The sequence below is a fragment of the Leptosomus discolor genome, chromosome 1 (genome assembly GCF_034619465.1).
Source record: "Leptosomus discolor isolate bLepDis1 chromosome 1, bLepDis1.hap2, whole genome shotgun sequence".
Lineage (NCBI taxonomy): Eukaryota > Metazoa > Chordata > Aves > Leptosomiformes > Leptosomidae > Leptosomus > Leptosomus discolor.
Window position 1 is genome coordinate 94,112,324 of NC_141391.1, and position 20,501 is coordinate 94,132,824.

Below are 20,501 nucleotides of genomic sequence, written 5' to 3' on the forward strand. Positions count from 1 at the left end.
GACACCCCTCAAGCACAGGGACTGTGAGGGAAAGTCTCTTTTGTTGTTGGTTTGTTTTTTTTTTTTTTATGGGATCTTTTTCAGATTTTGCAAGATGGACATCAGAGGATTTCCATGTACTTCTGGGCCCTTGAAGTGAAGCTGCTTTACTCCAAGGGCATCAGAATATTAAGCACACAAAATCGGTAAGAAAGGCATCTGGCAAAGAATTTTAAATACATGTAGTTTGACTTAACAAGCTTGACTTGGAAAACACATTTTGTCATCCATGGGTCCAGATATAGCTGGCTGGGCCCTCCTGCCTCACTTTGCATAGTTCCTCCTGTAGAGCTGCAGAGAACAGTCATGAAAAATGACAAATGCAGAAAAAGAGAAGCATGGCATTGACTGCTCCCAGGGCAGCGACAACACAATGTAATGTGTAGGATGAGGTAATAGCAATTCCTGTTAGTTAGTTAGTTAATTAATTATACATCACTTTGAGATCTTCAAATGCAAAGTAATGGCTAAGTGCAGTGAATGTTTGTTTATTATTGGTGGTGGTGGTATGATTTGTCTCATGGTTCTTACTCCTTTGCCTCCTTTCTGTGTGCGTTTGAACTCTTCTCCTTCTGGCACAGCAGTCTGTTTTTTTCCAAAACATGCTTGGTTTTTATGCGGTCAGAACTGAGAATGAGTAACACAAAGGGAAGATTGATAACACTTTCCTAATTTTATTATAGTACCAAACGGCAATCTTTTAACCAGGAGAAAAGTACGGATGGTGATCCCATTACTTACCAAGTAAGCTACATTTTAAAGAGCACAGTACCCCACGCTTCCTCAAATGAATCCTGTGACTCTTACTCTGCCCTTGAAATGTGGCAGTAATGAGTTACAAGCGACTGTCTGTATCTGAAATATGACTTGAATTGTGTTCGGAGTTGTGGGAATATTTCCAGGCCATGCTAACAGCACTATGTGCCACTCTTTTGTTACTGTCTTTTGCTTCATAACTGTCTTTTTCAATGTGTCTGGGAGGATCTGGGTGCCACATACGGATCATCAGGATTTTTACCACATCAGACTGCTACCACAGTCTAAGACTAGGGTAAAAATCAGAGGACTCAGAGGACTTGATCACCTTCATCTGGTTGTCCTGCATTACTTTGTCAGCATTCTTCCTGCAGCTTAAGTTGGTATTTCTGTTCAGTGGCTTATTGGCATGGCACAAATTGCAGATCATCACGCAAAGTAAAAATGGCCTCATGCCAGCATGGAGTTCTCTAGAATTGCCTTTGCTTCAAAGCAGTGCTGGTGCTACTTTAAAGTGACTGATTTATGCTTCTGTTAGCCTGTGAATGGTGCTGTTGTGTCATTTACCTCATTTAACTAATTTCACAGGTAGCCACATTATTTCTCAGCAGCAAATATTTAGACATACTTCTAGGTGTCACATGCCTCATAAATATCTGCATAATAGAACTCTGCATATAAAGCAGCCTGACTTAGAAGAATAAAGAAGACTTGCAAGACAAACAAGATCACTTGTTGTAAATAACAGAATTATAAAATTAGTCGCTGATGAAAGAGCAGTAGCCAATACCCTGTTTACATCTGAATAGGGCTTTTGATGCAGTGTCAAAGGTAATCTTCCTTGAAAACTTAATTCATGCTGGCTTGGATGGGGACATTGTGGATTTGAAATTGGCTGAAAGACCACGAGCAAAGCTAATCGTAACTACTAATAAAGGACTGATGTAGGAACCAGCTTTATTTATTATCTTCATTAATGATCCAGAAGAGGCAGCTCACTGGATAAGAATTGCTTTGGCTTTTAAGCTGAGACAAGTGCCAGATACCATACACAGGCAGAGGGAAAGTATGCAAACAGCTCAAGAGATTAAAAAGTGAGCTAAAACAAGGTTTATTTTTAGCAGTACAAGCACATATATCCAGGGAGAATTATCTATAATACTTACCCTGTATGCTAGGAAGAAACTGAGATTCAAGTAAGCTGAACATGACAGGGCCTGAGTTACTCATGTATTTGGTTCACATGTTAGCATCTTGTCTGCACGTGTGCTGCATCACTGCTCACACATCTGGATGTAACATGATAGCACATCAGAGTTCTACACTTACTTTAATCTAAATTAACACTACATTTCTTTGTGTTTATTCTGCATGGGAATAAACAGTTAATATAAATGAAAAGTCATAACCAGTCCCAATAGAGGTTAACACAACATGGCACCAGAAGGTCAGTGAAATTTTGGATTGCCTACACAGCTGTACCACCCAACAGAGATATTAGGAATTGACTCTCTTGTGATTCTTCAGGCCTTTCCATTGCCTAAAACTCACACTGGATGCCAAGACCTGAAAGTTTTGTAGTCAAAACTTTCCTCTGCTGATGACTAAGGTTGGATGTGCCTAAATGTCCAAGGCACCCAGTTTATGCCCTTGAAGTCTTCTGCCATCTTTTGATAGGCATGCAAATCCTGAGAGTGCTGTGTTGTGGGGCACATAAGCCACACCAATATTCATAAGCCAACGGTTGCGTCACTCACCATCCATGGAGCTCTGGTACAGATTTATAGTGTTCTCTTTTCTCCATGGTGTTTATGCAACTCCTTCTAGCTGCCTTCCCACAGTAGTAGCAGTTTGTACTCTATCTCACCTGCTGTAACTCAGTCTCTACCTCCTCCAAAGGAGGCTGTAAAGCTGCAGCTGGAGAGCACGTCCCACCTAGCTCCTCTCTCCCTGTTGTGGTCTCTCCCAGTTTGCTAGAGGTGATCTCACAGAGCCCCAGGCAGGTTCTGGCCTGCTGTGGAGTAAAAGTGAACTAAGCATCATGTCTTTTCCCATTAGCAAGGGCAGCACGTGTTCACCTCTCATTACCCTTACAGGTTCCAAGACCAAATTGGGCTCTGAGCAAATTACAGTCCAAGTGAGGGTCATAGTCTCTTCCTTTTTATATGCAATAACCTTGAGATTTCATCACTAACCTGGTAATTCAAATTCACATCCCTTCTTTTTCTGACACAGTGGAAGAATTTAAGCTGATGTCTCTAAGCCAAGTGTGCTGATGGCTACAGCAAGTGTTTCTTATTGCAGCTCTGATTGAAATTACTTATATAAAATGCTGAAATGTTCTTCAGAGCAAGGCCCCAAGCTCCAGGCTCCAAAGTCACTCTGTTTCTTTGTCACCCAAAGTGTAAGCATAGAAAGAAATTGTTCCTGCACGGCAGAGACACACTAGCTGCAGAATAGCTCTGAGTAACAGTTTTCAAACTGTGTTATATACAGCACAACATGGGCATTGTCCAAACAGTTGAATGCTTCTGCTTGCTTGCAGTGAGGAGCACAGTAGTACACAAACAAACCTTTCTCCTTCAGGATTTGTTTCCAGTGCTCCATCTGGTTTAATATCTTGTACCAGTACTAGATGACTCAGAGTCAGATGTCTGTGGAAGGTAATTTTGAAATGTGTTGTCTGTAATGTGCCTAACCTGCATTTTTTAAGGATTGGCTTTATGCTCTGAAGTACGAGGGTTTATGTTTCTTCCAGAATTGGTGGGCTGAGATCTGGGAGTTCATTGTATGACTTGGCCTTGCAACATCTGTCAGGAAAAAATGTTCTTAAATTGTAATATTTGATGAGTTGAAAGGTGATAAAATATTTATTTAAACAACACAGGCTCTGAAGAATTGTAATCTAATTCGATGGAGCAGTGGGGAACTTCCGGCAGTTAACCCAAAAATCTTTTTTAAAAATTCTCATCTTAATTATAGGGAGAAATCACTTGGTTTGTTAAAATTACACAGTGTGAGTGGACTCAGATAAATTTTGTAGAAATAAATTCCCTAGCTTACTTGAGTCTTAAGTGAGCAGAGAGATACTTTGTCTTTAAACTTGCTGCTTTTCATAAGCTGTCATTTTGTTCTTACATTACATGATAAAATAACTTTTTGTGTTCTTTATCACATTCATTACCTGCTGTCCAGAAAATAAATGTTGCAGTCTTTTTAGCTTCACTTCTTAGGAGAATCTCTTACTTGTCTCTAAAATACCTGTTTCTGTATATTTTTTTTTTAATTCTATTTTATTTTGATAATGAGAGAACAGACCTGGAGAAATACCGGAAGAAAAAGCAAAGCAATGACTGCTAAAGTAGGTTTTTAATAACCATTTCGATATTACTCTTGTGCATTCTAATTTTTGTTTGCTTTCTACAGAATACAATAAGCAGAGATTTTTCTCTGAGCTGTTCACAGCACTATGCAAATTGTCACATATAGTTTAGGTCCTTCTCTTCCATGAGTGTAAGATTTTGAGAAGGTCAAGGACTCCTCTAAGGTACTGAATTGTTACAACTGTTCATGTATTATACAGCCACTATCAGGGCATTCCATCCATCACTACATAGCATCTTAAGATGTAAAACCAAGCTTTTATTGGTTTTAAATGGGAAAGAAGCCCACAACATTGAAAACATTGCAGTTGGGAGCCTTCAACACTGAGAGCAACCATGTTCTCTTTCTTGAACCTTAATTTGAAACAGATGAAGAAAAGAATAGTATTTTGCTTTTCTGTACTTTTGTAGTTCATCTCTGCAAGTCTAGTACAGTAACAAGCTATAAAGTATTTTATGGACAGTTTTCCAAATGCAGTTTTCTGTAGTAAAGTTCATTAGCATTCGGTACTATTGGTTCTGAGTTGGGAGAGAAATATTTGGGGTTTGGGTAGAAGAGCACAAAATGGATGCTCTGCCTTGGCCTCTCCTGTCAGCCACTCTCTTCCCCCATCTTTTTTTTTTTTGGTTCTGACACTTTTGCCATGAGGCTTTGAGGAGGCATATCTGTTTTCTTATTTCAGTGAACCTGCGAATGAAGTATGTTCACTTGTATAGAGGGAGGAGGTCTGAACACTCACAAAACAAGCTTAAAGGCGTTGGAGGTAGGCTGGGAATTGTCCAGGCCCCATCCTGTAGTTCGGACAGAGAAAATTTCCCCCTGGAAAACAGTGGAAGTTTGACGTGTGTCCTACAATCACAGCTGCATCTGTGAACCATGGCCTAGCATAACAGCTTGAAGTCCTGTTAAACTGACTATCACACAAGATCAGGTAGTTCTGTCTGGTACAATTTGATGGTGGGCATATAAACTGCAGTCTTTCATTTTATTGCTAGGTTTTTAGTTCCTCAGACAATGTACTTGCAGTAGCAAAGAAGCTTTACAGCAAGAGCTTCAACACAAAATATAAACCATTATTTGGAATTCTAGCTTCGGGGGAGTGGTGACTCATACCTCAACTGAAATTTTTAATCCTCTTTCGTTTAGATATGGAAAACAGTATATTGCCCAGCTCGTTGCGGGAAACAATCTCCTTGAGAATATTTGTTGACATGAAGCAAAATTCTTCCAGGGGTTCCAGGGAGAAATACGGCTTATAAATGCAGCTTTATTCAATAGAGGCATAGAGTGTACACAGCCTTGAAGTGAAGAAAAAGCGATCAGAAAACCCAAATATTTTTGGGGTGTGTTTCATGTACTCCACATTGGTGTTGAGCAGTGCATCTGCTAGTCACTTCCCTCCAAACTGCCTAAAATGAGAGTGGGATCAATGCTTGAAGAGTTAGATGTTTGCTCAGCTGTATCTGTTAGGTTTCTCGACTCGAGCAAGGTCAGCATTTTACTCCTGACAACTAAGCCATGTTCCTATAGTCTCAATTTTTAAAGGCTGCCTCAGACAAAATTAATATTGGTCTCAACAGACTGTGAGCCAGCCCCTTATTGGCAAGACATGGAATAACAAGAATTTACAAGAATAATTACATGGCATAGAAACCCTAGTTTATTGACCTGGTTACTAAGTGAATTATTGGACTCCATTCCTGGCGGCCATGAAATTACTCCATTTTTATATCTATGTTAGATATTATGCCAACTGGTAAAACTTCTGGCATTTCATATATAATACTTGCCAGGAGTAACACCACCCAAGTCAAGACCCATTCAGGTCAATGAGGACTTTGATATTAAAAGCCGTATGAGTGATCTAATAGGTGAAATTACTTTGATAAATTGAAAAAACTGAATACTGCATGAGACTGAAAAGGCTCTTTTCCATCACTCTGAGTGATTAAGATGACGGAATTACTTAAGATGAATTGAACTATGAACATTTTTAGAGATATTGTCAAGGACCTAGCAATCAATCTTTCTCTGTCCCCATCCTATACTTGTTATTTATTGTATTACATAGTTGCTTTCAGTGTAATCTTTTGGTTTTATTCATCTTTTTCAGTGATCTCACATGAACAACATAATTACTGCTGCTGAAAAAAGTGAAGCTTTAATGTTATATACAATTGCAGCATGAAAAAGGTGCTAAAAATTAATTAAATGTATGAAAAATTATGAAATGTGTGAAAAAGGATAAGCTGGAAATGGATAAAAGGTTGTGTGACGATACAGGATCTGTGCAGTAATTTGGTCAGAGAGATGCCTCAGTGAAAGCTGCAGTAGAAAAAACATTTAATCATCCAAATATGCTATATGCAAACTGCTGACTCTTTTCCCCAGGCCAGTTCCACACTGAATTTGGATGTAGACCATTCTCTTCGGACACAGCTAGTTAACGTAGCCTTATGGGGTCCAGGGGCTCTTTCAGTCTTTTATCTCTTTCTCTCTCCCACTCTCTTTACCCGCTTTCCCTCTCCCACAGCCAGCCTGTCTCTGTTTTGTGGCACCTTCTGCAGTGCAGCACCCAGCTGGCCCTTCCCAGCCCGGATGAGCTAGCCAGCCACCAAGCACATAGCCTCTATGGGAGAGATCACTACAGCAGTAAAGTTTTGTTAAGTCAGGTGTATGAAGTGATAGACGGTGCTCTTCTCCCTTTGTCTTTCTGAACCAAACATCAGTTTAAAGGAACTTTACAGGTATTATCAGTTTCCCATAGAAAACTAGACTAAGTTTCTCAGAGATTTTGGAGATGAAACGGAGATGTCCTGGTTCCCTCTTACCCCTTGCAACAGTGCTTTCTGGTGCCTGATTCTGTATTTAGTGGCACCTTCAAAATTAACTATGTCTTCATGAACTTGGCAGCAATACAATTCATATTCTTAAGAGATCCTAGCATGAACACTTCTTTTTGCACATTTATACTCCTCAGAAATAAACACATTACATTTTATTAGATCAGTGCCCTGTCGGATGCTGACTGTTCTCCTTTCCAGATGAAATAAAGGCATGAAGGAATGGAAGTGTCCAGTCCTTTCTGGAGACCTTCAGGACATCTTAAAATATGTCTTACCAACTTCCTTTGGTTTCTAGATACAGTGGCCATTTTCATTTGTAGAACTCTAAGCTTAGGTCAGCTTCCCTGTGAAAAATATTAGCCTTTACTGACCGTCTTGAGATGAAGTTCTGCCCATCTCATGTTGACCTGCAGATGTGTACGAACACTAATAAATTCATCTTTCCAAGAAGCGGTTTGCCTGAGTTCCTGGTTGAAATGGTGGTGCCCAATTAAACTGGACTTGAATAATTTTTGAGTTCAGACTAAAGGCACTACCAGTTACCGCAATGTTTGGGGAGGCACTCTGATCCATGTTACAAAGTTTTTCTGTTTCACAAAGGTTGTTTCATGAATCCTGTTTCCTGCTGCTCTGAAGCTGGAAGAATGGATAGTACTTCTTATGCCTCTGCATAAGTTGCACTCATCAACCAGTTCAAGCACCAGGGCAGCCTTGCTACGACAAGAAATGTCTGTGGAACGGGTGAAAGCATGGATTCACTTCCAATTAACCAGCAGACCCGCTGTTAAGGGGAGCTAAGTTGATCCAAAATACACGGGCAGAGCAGATGTTCCTTGCTTAGTAATGTAAAAACAACACACCAGGCTGACTGTTACCCAAACAAGAGTGCAAGGTGCCCAGCTTGGAAGATCTTTATCATCATAACGCAGAATTGTCAGTGACGTGTATCCAGAGTGCAGAAGGATAGATCTCTCCTCAGGAAACGAACAGCCCTGTGCTGCAGTTTTGGCATAAGCTGACTGCAGGACTTGTGGGCTGATGTACTTTCTGACTGAGACTAAACAGAGTCAAAAGGTTTCCCACTGATGAAGTTTTTACATGAATAATCTTCCTCCTACCTGTGCAGGGAGCATAGCTGGAAGGAAAGCAGCACTAACCTCTGACTCATTTGCAGCTGTCATAACGGCTCTGATGTCTGGTGGAGGAGTGGTTGACACACAGGAGCTCCAAATAAGGATTTGGATCACAGAAAGGTGATCACCGATACATCCATTTTGGCCAGTTCCTAGGGGTCTGTGTTCCCAGAATGGCTCAGCCATGCATTATGAGAGTGGTGAATAATAATAATAATAATAATAATAATAATAATAATAATAATAATAATAATAAAGGAAAAAAGAAGAATTTTACTGGTGTGTTGAAGAAAGTTGGGGTAGAATTCTGTAATATAGAAAAAAGCCTCTCCAAGCAGTGCCGGATTTGTTTCTCGGTTAATTTGCAAGTCTTATATTTTCACTGTTTTTAAACATGCTTTTCAATTCATGCTCTTGAATTTGCGTGGAATTCTAGGGAGAGATGCTTGAAATGAAATTGTCGGCTCTGTGCTCTGTGGTAACTAACCCTCTTCTAGGCAGAAGAGAACACGCAGCTGGGGTGCAGACAGCTGCCATTTGAAAGCCGTAACACAGGAGTGCATCCTGGGGTACTTCTCTTCTTCCATGATGCGACTTGTCCTCCTGAGCAATCCCCTGCTGTCTTTGCTGTTGACCAGCCACACGCAGCTGAACAGCCCCTACGCTCTCAAGAGGCAGACCAACACCTCTTAAGTCACATTGGTTATCTGAACTGCTCTGCTCTTAGATCTGCTCCTTGACACCCTTCCTGCTTCAGTTCTGCAGCAGCAGAGGAGGGGGTTGTGATTCCTAACCTAAAGAGGGTGACGGGGACCCCTTGTTTCCTTCTGTGGTTTTGTCTGGGATAGAGTTAATTTTCTTCCTAGTAGCTGGTACAGTGCTGTGTTTTGGATCTAATACAAGAATAATGTTGACAACACACTGATGTTGTAGTTGTTGCTGAGCAGTGCTTATCCTAAGTCAAGGATTTTTCAGGTTCCCAAGCTCTGCCAGCGAGCAGGAGCGCAGGAAGCTGGGAGGGAGCACGGCCAGGACAGCTGACCCGAACTGGCCAAAGGGATATTCCGTATCGTAGGATGTCGTGCTCAGTGTATAAACTGGGGGGAGTTGGCCAGGAGGGGCGGATCAGTCAGCAGGTGGTGAGCCACTGCATTGTGCATCACTTGTTTTATTTCTCTCTCTCTTTTTTGTTATATTCCTTTTCATTACTATTATTATATTTTATTATAATTTTTATTATTTTATTATATGTATTTTATCTTTTATAACCATTCTTATCTCAACCCGTGAGTTTTGCTTCTTATTTTTTGATTCTTCTCCCCATCCCACTGGGAGGGGGGATGCAGCTGCGTGATGCTTAGTTGGTGGCTGGCGTTAAACCACGACACCTTCCCAAGACCTTGGAGAGCCACTATATTAGATGTAGATAGCTGTGTCCAGACGGACCCTGGTGCAGCTGCATGAGAGATGTTGGGGACTGTCTTTAGTTAGGGGGGATTTATATAGGAAACAATGTAACCAGAGAAACTAATGATTTCCCTCTCTCTTCATTGACCCAGGATAGGGGGAGCTTGAAAAAAGGCCACTTGCTGATTTTTCCTTGAAATTCTCCAGTGTGTAGGTTGAGACAGAATGAATAGAGATGCTCGCTGCATTTGGCCAACTGTGTAGCAGCACCAGCTGCTCTCAGCCAGCCTCCTAGCTACGCTAGCAGTTGTGCTCCATCCTTTTCTGCAACGCTTCATTTGCAGCCGTGTCTGAAATGTTCCCCTTTGAAGGACAGGTTTAACAGCAGAATTTGATGGGTTTAGAGCTACACAGTCCTGGCAAGTCAGATATGTGGAATTTTTGTCCTTTCATTAGCAATAACAGAAGTGCTGTATTGTCTTCTTTACCAGTAATCTGATTCATCAGGAATAAATACCTTCAGTTTCCAGTTGGACTCATGATTAGTGACCCACGAAAACAGGATAGGACAGACATTGGTGTTTCCACGCTGCTGAGGCAAAGAGCAAGCCTCAAAACCGCCCAAATTTACATGTTAAAACCAAGCAATACCAATGAGATCCATAGGGGAGTCGGTTATACTCAAGATTGCTGTCAAGTACCGTTTTCCAGTGAACTGACACAATCATATGAGTAGTCATGCTGAGTCTACACATACTATCGTGTAATGTTAATATGAGAAATTTGGGAAAGTATGCTCGCTAGAAAGTACTATTCATGATGCTCTTACAGCGTACTGCATTGGCAACACTATCAGTAGTAGTTCAGGAGCTAATCTGATAATTTGAACAAAGTTTGCAGCAGACACTTTTTTTAAAGAAGTGTCTACTTGACACTGCTCATAAGGAAAGCAGACAGCTGTGCCCTTGGAGCTGGGTTTCACACTGTGCTGCAGGGAGGGTACATCAGTCAAACTGAGGGAGGGAGACCCCTCTGGTTTTGTACTCCTCTGTGGCTTCAGGTGTTCGCATCATCTGAAGGAAGGAAAAAACCTGGCCATGGCATTGCAGAGAGGTCCCTGAACAATCCCAGTCCCTGCCTTTGATAGAAAAAGATCAAGCTTAAAGAGTGAACTTAAACATCACACAGTGCAGTGAGTTGTCATTAAATTACCAAGTTGACTCCAGCGTCTTTCTGCTTGAATCAGCTGTCCTGCTGAACACAGACATGTGTATCTTTTTACAACATTTTTGAGTATTATAACCAATTCACAAGCTCCCTCTGCTGGGCTTCCAGCATAGGAGACTAATGGCAAAGCTCCTATTGGTTACTTGTAGACTGACCCATTTTTTTCCAGCTTATTTTTGACACTTTCTGCAGCATCAGAAAAAGTATATTATCTAATTCATGCAAATGGCTTTTTAGAAGTGTGACAAAGACAGGTCTGATGTGTTAGATGCATTTTAAAAAATTTTTAATGCATAGAAGAAGGATTTTTCCATAGTAATGTAAGTATAGCTGTTACCTCCTAAAATTACTGATGCATTTATAAAAAGGTAACGATACTTGGCATTCAGTAATGCCTTCTATTACTTACATACGGGAAGGAGCTCTAGGAAAATAAATACAGATCTTTTAAAAGAATTAAAAGCTTACAGTCCTCAAATATACTCAATACAGTATGCAGTTTTATGTAGCAGTGGTTTTCAAAAGGCAAATCATGAGCCAAGGGGCTTGTAGGAAGCATTCAGAGGAGCTGAAAATGTTACTGTAATCAGAAGCAAAGAAGAGCTGGTCCTACTTCTTTCTGCCTAATCCTCAAGGTCAAGATTTCTGTCCATAGTTTTTGAAACACATATCTAGGGCCTAGCATTGTCAAAACCAATATATTATGCAATCTCTCTTAGTAGATTTAAAATGAGTTGTGAAATTATTTACTTCCAACTAAACAATCTCAGGTTGAGAAAGACTGGTAACAACAACAGAGGACGATGTTCTGTGATTGCTGTAGACATAGCACTTCCTTGCTGACTTTTAATAGGGATTTACTGAATCAAGTACCTGCCTTAAATAATCCACAAATTTGTGGAGTGCCTTAATGGGAGAAGGCATATTGTCTGCAGTGGCACAAGAGAAAACTGGAGAGACTTTAGAAACGATCACTGTTTTTTTTATCACAAGTCAGGCTCCTAGACACAGGCAGTTGTACGAATACTAAGTATTATAGTGCTGCTTAAGCGTTGTGCTTAGAGTAAAAGAAATATGGGAACTCAGCTGCCACCAGTGTGAGTGAGTGGAACAGTTATTTAACAGCACACAGCATTACTGGACAATGATTTAAAACAGAAAATTAAGAACTCCACCAACCAATTGATAGGGAAATTGCAGGGGAGATGTGGAATGCGTGTATTCCAAACTTCAGCCTAGTGTGGAGACTAAAATCAACAGTGCTGATGTGATAGGATAGGTTGTGGTGTCTTTAAAAATACAAAAAGAGTTAGCGGAAATATTAAACCAGCAGCAATATATCTCAGTGTCAGTAGTCTTTTGGCTATGTACTGACGTGATAAAGAATAATTTTACCTACTGTGTAGCCAGCTCATACTGAATGACATTCAAGAAGTTTCTCCAAAGATGTATCTATCTCAAGCATGAATTTTTTTTCTGGGTAGCGTATTCTCATATTGGCTTTATTCTTCATCAAAGCATCTGACAGCTTTCACCAGAGGACGTGATATCAATATGCAATTTATCCTTTCAAAGCCTTTGGGACGATCAGTCTATTTCGTTGCCATCCCTAATTAAACATATTGCTTCAGTAATTCCCCGGGGCAAGGAGGCATTGTGACTGTACTGAAATGAAAATGAACTTTGTAGAACCACAGCTACACTGTCTGTGATTATGATTAATGTAGTCTGTGATTGTTGTTTTGGTCATAAGTTTTTTAGCTGTTTTATTAAAGGTATTATGAGGGAGCATACAGAGACTAGCCACGGATTTTATTTCTTGGCAAGGTGAGAGAACTCTGAGGAGGTTTTGGTTGAAATAAGATGGGGGAAGCCGTTGGAAATATTAAACGTGATCTCTGATCATTCAACCTTTGGAAGGCCACTAATAGTGGTGGTAAGTGAAGGTCTCTGTTCCAGCCAACCGTTTCCTAGAATAAGGATCAAATACAAATCCTTCATATTTAAGTGCTTTGGAAAACAGGTAGCAGCCCTAGAATGAACTCTGGGTTGAGGCACTTGGTAAGAGATACTTGGAGTCAGCACAAAAATTTTCTTATTTCACTATTAGTTAGGACACATCTCCTACCTGCCTTAAGCGTACAGGTCAGTCTGAGTGGCCAGGGAGAAGGTTGCTTTCAAGACAAGGTTATTTTCTTTTCTGTGTGATAAGGTGGAAGTGGTCAGGATGGGTTGATTTCTATCATCTGTTCTGATTAAATAAGTATTTTTTCTTTGAATGTGGGCTTTTTTTGCATTCTGAAAAAGAGGTGATACTCATTAGCGTATTTCATTATGCCAGCTGAAAAGGTACGTGATCATGAGTGATCATAGTGCTTAAGTGTTTGACTTTTTACATTTACTTTATATTTAAAAATGGTGAACAATGCGTTTCTTGCTAGCTGGTACTTCTTTATGTAGCATTGTGCAAGTCTGGATTTGGGTGGAAGTTTAAATACATTTAAACTACACAATCAGCATTTTAAAGTAGTCATTAATTCAATTTAAAAATTAAATGCACTGAACATAAAAATAAGCTTAGCAAAACATGTTTTGTATTGAAAGCCAGTTGATTTATTAGGTAAAGGAACCATTACATACAGAAAATGAACTAATTATGATTTTTCTAATCAGCATTCCTTTGCCTTCCAGAATTACAACTAGGAGATCTTCACGTTTATTTTTAAAGGGCTACCTTACTAATCCTTTTACAAAGTACAGAATTTGGAGGACAGGTCCCAAACTACAAGACCGTAAAATGAGAGCTCTGGAGAGAATGTGGTGTGTCTCACCGTGTCTCTGATCTCCTCGTTTGCTTAGGATTTAAACAGTTTCTTTAAATTCAATGAAGCTAAAACAATTTGTTTAAAACTGACTGGCAACGAGTGAAGTCTCCAGATGTTAATGGCTTATTTACTTCTACTGCAGTACCATTAAAGAACACTAATCAAGATCAGAAGTAGGTTATTCTCCAGGTTGTGTAAATATCATAGTCATTTGGAGCACCTGTAATAAAATGCCTTGTTATCGGGGAGCAAGGTAAGACAGACAAACAAGATTTTTCAGCTGTTAGTTTTCAGTCAAGTTTTAAGTGACATTAATTATCTGTAGCATCTTTTACATGCCAAATGAGAGAATACAGTGTATAACAGATGTTGCCTCCATACTTAATGCTAACTGTTTTTTTAAACTGGAAGAAGTAACTGTAAATCCTATGATAATACAAATTATAGCAAAACCAACTCTGTTCAGAAACATTTTAAAGACATTATCTTGATATTCCAGTTAGTTTTAGGATTCCTGTTTGTCTGTCAAGGCTATTTCTACAGCCTTTTTCTTTTTTTCTGCCTCATTTTGCCTTTTTTCTTTCTCAGTTCTCTTTTCATAAGTTGAAATATATTTTTGCAAAATACAGCTGCCATACAGGCTTTCCCCTAAAGCCAACGCACTACTTCAACTACACTCTTTAAATGACCTCGGTATTGGTCAGTAACGTACAGATGTGGCTGACACAGAGGAAATTGCTGATGGTTGTAGTGAACTGCTTGTAATTAGAGCTGTAGCTGAAACCCGTAAAACCGATTCCTCACTGAATGCTTTAGGTCAGTAACTGGGAAAAGTTCACGACTGGTGAAATATATGATTTGCCAATCTCATTTAATTTCGACACCACTAAGAGTAAGGCATTAGTCATTTCTTGGGACTGCATTAAAGGCAGTGTTGACCTGTTCGTGATCATAAAATCCCATAAATAGAGCTAGCCTGTCTTCATAGAAACCTGTCTTGCATTTCATTTTTCTTAGCATTTGCTTGAAGTGATAAGGCCTGATTCCTTTACTAAGATGTTTCTGAAGCCACATACATAGTGTTGATTTTCAATAAAATTTAGTACCCTCTTCTTTGCTTCCTTTTTTATCCTGTCTGCAGAAAAATCTGTCTAGCTCGGTATGTCCCAATAAAGCCTGTAGCATTTACTTCTTCTCTAGGTCTGTTTTCCTTTGTCTTCTCCTAATGTCTCTTCCTCCAGTCTGGAGGCTGTTGTTCTGCAGCTCGCCTGGTGCTTGTTGTCAGCTTCCACCAGCCTGATGGATCTCTGGGAAGGAAAGGCAGGAGCTCTTAGTGGGCCTCTTTTCACCTCATCTGTGCAGCTAAAGATTTGACATGCACTTTCCTGAGACGGACTAAAACTCCGGTTTTGAGAAACATTATGTAAATTTACTGTTTTATGTAAGGAACTGTTAATAATGATGTACATTACAGCATGCTTATGAGATTAAAGGCAGTACTTTGTCTTGTACACCAGCAAAAAAGCAGAGTTTTGAAAAATGTCTAAAAAGTAAAATGATTAAAGTAGACTTGACATTTGTTTTGATGCTTCTGTTTAGGTGCTGACCCCAGCACAAATAAAATCCATTTGCCTGGCCATACTAGAATCAGGAAAGCAGTATGCAGTGAAGAAGAGGAAACCATTCCCACTCATGTATTCCTACTATGGGACAGAGTATCTTGGTGAGTAAAACACACCAGCTACTTTGAAAGTGATGCTGTGTGTAGATGCTGAGCCAGTAGACGTTTCAGAAATAACATATATAAAACCTACAGCGTGGGATTTCTTCTGACTGAGCTGGGACCGTCCAACCTTCTAAAACTGCTAAGTGGGACTGAGGAGTTGGAGGGAAGGACTGAAGCTGCCTAGCGCTGGGGAACGCAAGAGGTGTCTGTGCTGCACCAGGGGAGCAGCAGGCAGCAGCTTCATTCCTCCTTCTCCTTTCTGCCCTGGTAAATCTGCCCTTGCGGATGGAGGCAGCGAGAGGTGTGGTGCCCATGCCTGTGTGTAGAAAGTTACCAGTGAAGACCATCAGGGGATGTTATTTGTAAGCTGCTGTTGCCACGCAGGGACTTGCAGAGGGTTTTTAGCCACAGCAGCACAACTCAAGCATATGGTCAGCTCCTGCTCATCGTGAGCAGCTTAGCTAGAACTCATCTGAAGCAATGCTGAAGGGTCGTTGAGCAAGTCCCTAGTGGGGTCCTCAAGGCACAATATCGTACTGCAGAAAGCGTGAGATTGGCTTGCAGGTGTTAGTGAGTTCTCTGGCAGGGGAGCAGAGGGAGAAGTCACCGAGTGGTGCTGCTTCACAGACCCTGGCAGGTGCAGACATTTCTTGCACTGAACTTCAGGTTTTAGCTGACTGATACTGTCAGTCAGTAACTGGGAATACCATTTATGGTCCAGTTTCAATCTGGGTTCAACAAAGACTTCAGAATAATGGTCTAGATTCAGTACTGTGTCTGAATAATGTCTTGAAACAGTATTCAGTTTAGGTTCTGTGTTAACTTCACACACTGAGTTTCAGTCACATCAGAGTGAGAGCAGACAAAATTTGTATTTTTGCTTAGCTTGGGGAACTGGAAAAGACAGAAACAGTTACAAATCATAGTGCCATGTACCTAAAAAGCTTTATTCCAAGCACTGTTGTGATACGCATAAAGAAGATGAAAGAGCCCCATATGGACTGGACAAGGAGATCAGTCCCAAGAGAAGGCTGCTGTGAGATGGAGGTAGGTCTTAAACCTGCCCTCTCCTTTTGACTGTTGCTGTTCTTTACAGGTGCAGCACATGGGCTTTCATCAATCCTTCAGATGTTGCTTTCCTATTTCGAGTACCTACAGCCAGCAGATCAGGAGCTTGTGTGGCAGAGCGTTGATTTTCTCATGGACCAAGAACAGAACAGCAACTGGCCTCCTGAGCTGGGAGAGACAATCGAGCGGGAGAATGAGCTTGTACACTGGTGTCATGGAGCTCCAGGTTCTTTTCCCATTGATGCTATGAATAGCCAGATGCTGATCCCATTGCTTTTCCACGTTAGGTGATTCCATGTAGAAGATAATCTCAGGTTAAATTAGACCGATTTTGATGTTTTATAAGAGGCAGGCAAACTGTGTAGGCTTTTTCTTCCACTTAAAGAGTGTTTTATTTATTGCTGAAGCAGCTGGAAGGATAGGAGTCTTTTCTGCCTTAAAAACATAGGTGATCACAGCTGAAAGAATGCTGGTGATCCTGATCTGTATGTTTTCCACTCTTGCTCCCTTTCGTGACAAGACCTCTAAGAATGGCACAGCTGAGTCAAAAGACAGTGTATGCTGGACAGAGAAATAGTATGCGAAAGAAAACAGATGCAGACTCATCTGTGAGTTTTGGGAAGGCCTTCAGAATAGGTTTTTTCCCCACTCATCAGAACCAAAGTTTAATCTGCACTTACCACCTGGATAATGCATAAATTTGACCAAAGTATTTTCATATGAAGGGGAGTTTGTACTAGCATGAGGCATTTTTTTCTGAAAATCACCCATATAAAACTGCTTTTCAGAAAAAAAGAGAATCAGGCCTTTAGTTTGGGTTCATGAGGTAAGGCGGATGTCTGCCAATTCAGAATTTAATCCTATACCTTAGCAATTTTGGCAAGTAATGTTGTATATTGAAATTGGTTTTTTACCCCCAGGGAGAATTTTATTGCTAACTAGTCATATTGGCTTGGTAACATGAACCTAGAAGGTTACAGAAAAACTTAGTTCGGTTAAAGAATGTCCATGAGCATTGATGCATTGCTTTAAAGGTGTTCTGTTTAAATTACAAAAAGAACATTGTAATTAACATCTCTTAAATGTGCTTTCTGCTGATGCATTATCTTTTTGTTGGTACAATTAAGGAACAAGCTTCTTGCTCTCACACTCTAATGGAGTGAAGCGAAAACAGCTTTTGCTTACCCACCTTTTTTAAGAGGAAAAAATGACTTCTACAGCATGGCTGACCTAGTGATGAAACCTGCAGGGAAGATGCCCTCTCTGTTTCAGTATCTTGAGAGTGGCCTTTGACTTGGGTTTAACTGTTAGTGGAGGCATATGCAATGAGATTCAACCAAAGTGACAAAATCCCAAAGGGCATAAAGAAGTTACTTTAGGAGACATTTAGAGACATGTAAATTCATTAATTGCTATTGTTCTTCCCCAGAAAATCCTGTATCCCTTCACTGTTCTTGGGTAATAATGCACATGTAGTTTACAAGAACACTTTTCAGCTGCTTCAGTGTATATTATATTCAGACCCCAAGTGAGCTATTCTAAACATTTCCTTAGGCACTTGATTTGGTCATGTGTCATGTATATTCTTTTACGGTTACCATGAACTGAGCTGTGCAGTGCTCTGTTGAAGATTGTGATTAATTTATTTGAATCCCCTCTAAAAATAAGCCAAAAAACTTGCTTCCTTTTTTTTTAACAGAAGTTAGTATGCATAACTGTTTATAACTAGAATAAAGCAGTATGGGCCCCACTGGAAAAAAAAAAAAAAGCAAGTTTCTTTTTCTGAATCAGTAAAAAATTGTATCTGTTGCCAATGTAAGAAGTTATCTTGCCCATCATTATGTTTCTATCGGCATAAACAGGAATGGGAATTTGAAACCAATAGAAGGCATTGCTAAGAGTTTACTGGTTTAAAGGCAAAAATGTGACTACTGTTTTAAATTGATAAAAGACTGGGAATATTAGAGTAAACCCTGAAATTCAGTAATGCGCTGAAAAGATTGAAAGTGGTGTTGTCACAGGAAGTGGATAAGCACATCTTACCAATAGTTTTTAGCATACCAGGTGCTCTCCCCTCCATGTGTAGCATATAGATATGTAGCGTTGACACGTGTACAGCATGCGACTGCAGTTTTTTAGTGCATCTTTATTTTCTTTTGTGTTCTACGAAACAGAGACAATCTCACTGCTGTTTTCCTAGGCATTGCGTATCTGTTTGCCAAAGCTTACCTGGTTTCCAAGAAGCCTCAATATCTGGACACTTGTATCCGCTGTGGAGAGCTAACTTGGCAGAAAGGCCTGTTGAAGAAGGGACCTGGAATATGCCATGGAGTGGCTGGTAGTGCTTATGTGTTCCTGCTGCTGTATAGGCTCACTGGAAACTCGAAATACATATACAGGGCACAAAGGTCAGCATTCCTACCTTTCTGGATTCAGGGTGATAGCAGAAAGTTTCAGAGACGTTTATAAATCTGCTCAGTCTGTGATCACCACCCTCAGATGTAACCTGAGTGTTAAGCCCCAGGTTCAGATCTGGCTCTGAGTTGTGGGGCAGGCACACTGCGGGGAGCCCCGCGGTTCTGCTTCCAGACTGCCTGTGGCGGGAGAAGCATCGGGTTCTCCCGGCCTCCCCCCTCCCTGCCCGTGACCCTGCGCTCCTTCCGAAGGAACCGGGGTGGATGGGGAGGAACGGCACACGTTCAGGTCTCATCCTGACGTGAGGCCAGAACAGCCAAGTTGCATACCCAGGTCTAGAAGCAGAGTAGAATGTGATGCTGTTCATTACATTGATTTGTTCTGCTTTTCAGAGCGTTTAACACTATCCCTTACTACTAAATATGGAAAATAAGCATAGGAACTGCTTTAATGTTTTTTAATTTATCATTCCTAGCTTTAGCCAGTTTGACACTTTTTGGCTATTCAGCTTAGCTAGTGGGGTTAATTCCATTTTGTTCTGATGCAAGCAAGTATATCCCACTGAAAATTCTGTCACAGTGCCGCAATTATCTTTAATTTTATTTCTGTGATTTACCATATACATTTGAAAAGATAATATTCAATGTTTGTAACTGTTTTCCTTGCAGCATGAAGTGGTATAGTAATTAGGGTGACTTAATTTTCAGCCTTTTGCTTTGAAGTGAACATTTTATTTGTTTAGTTATTTCAGCATTACAGAATCTATTGCGTTGATGCAAAACATTGCTGGCATCCTGCTGAAATACCAACCAAGATAAAAGTTATTAAAAAGTATTTGTTTAATAATATGTCTCATAGAAATCAGAAAAATTTTACAGCTCTCAAAGAAGCCTAAGACATATACAGTTCGCAAAGGTTTGGCTTTTCTAGATGTCTTGGACCTCAGTTTATCATGGAAATTGGGCAGTGTAAAATTTCCACATGAGGCTAAATAATGAACATTCTACCTTTTTAATCATTGAATGTTATTAAAATGGTGCTTTCAAACAACAAGTAAGTAGACATAAGGGACACCAAATAATAACAAACTTTTTTTTTTTTTTTTCCCCTCTGTTTCTTAGGTTTGCAGAGTTCTTATTTACAGAAGAATTTAAGGCTGGCTCCCGGGCATTAGAAAGTGTATATAGTCTGTATGAAGGCTTCTCGGGAACTGTGTGTTTCCTGACTGACTTGCTGCAACCCAACCAAGCTGAGTTTCCTCTCTTCAGTGTCTTTGTCTAGAGAGTAACATCCTCCAGGGCCACATCGCGTGGCGATGGGAGAGGGCACTGCGGTTTCACTTATTTGTCAAGAGAGGCTATTTACAAAACAAGCCAGTGGTACCACTAACGCTAGCCTTAACATAGCTGGGAGTCAGGTGAAAAAGAAAATACACTGGGGCTTTGGGAGGGAAGTGTGTGGTCAAAAAAAATGGGTCAGTGAAAAAAAAAAAACATGGGGGAAGTGACTGAATCTGATAGGGTAAATATTTAGTTGTAATAAGAAGCAAAATCAAATTATTCCAGTAAGAGAGAAAGGGGCATTATCAAACTTTTAATTTGGTGGTTATACGTGAGAAAAAAACAAAAAACACAAGCTACAATTACAGGGACATGCAAAGAAGAAACAGTGATGC

At 40.3% G+C, this 20,501-nt stretch overlaps 1 protein-coding gene across 1 annotated transcript in view; it reads left to right on the plus strand.

Moving 5' to 3' along the window:
- Positions 1-20,107, plus strand: part of LANCL3 (LanC like family member 3) — a 32,300-nt gene extending 12,193 nt beyond the window's left edge. Inside the window, exons 2-5 of the mRNA XM_086470058.1 lie at positions 15,217-15,340; positions 16,440-16,637; positions 18,612-18,819; positions 19,948-20,107. Coding sequence (XP_086326184.1) covers positions 15,217-15,340; positions 16,440-16,637; positions 18,612-18,819; positions 19,948-20,107 — 690 coding nt within the window. The remainder of the gene's footprint in view (positions 1-15,216; positions 15,341-16,439; positions 16,638-18,611; positions 18,820-19,947) is intronic.
- The last annotated feature ends 394 nt before the right edge of the window (positions 20,108-20,501 follow it).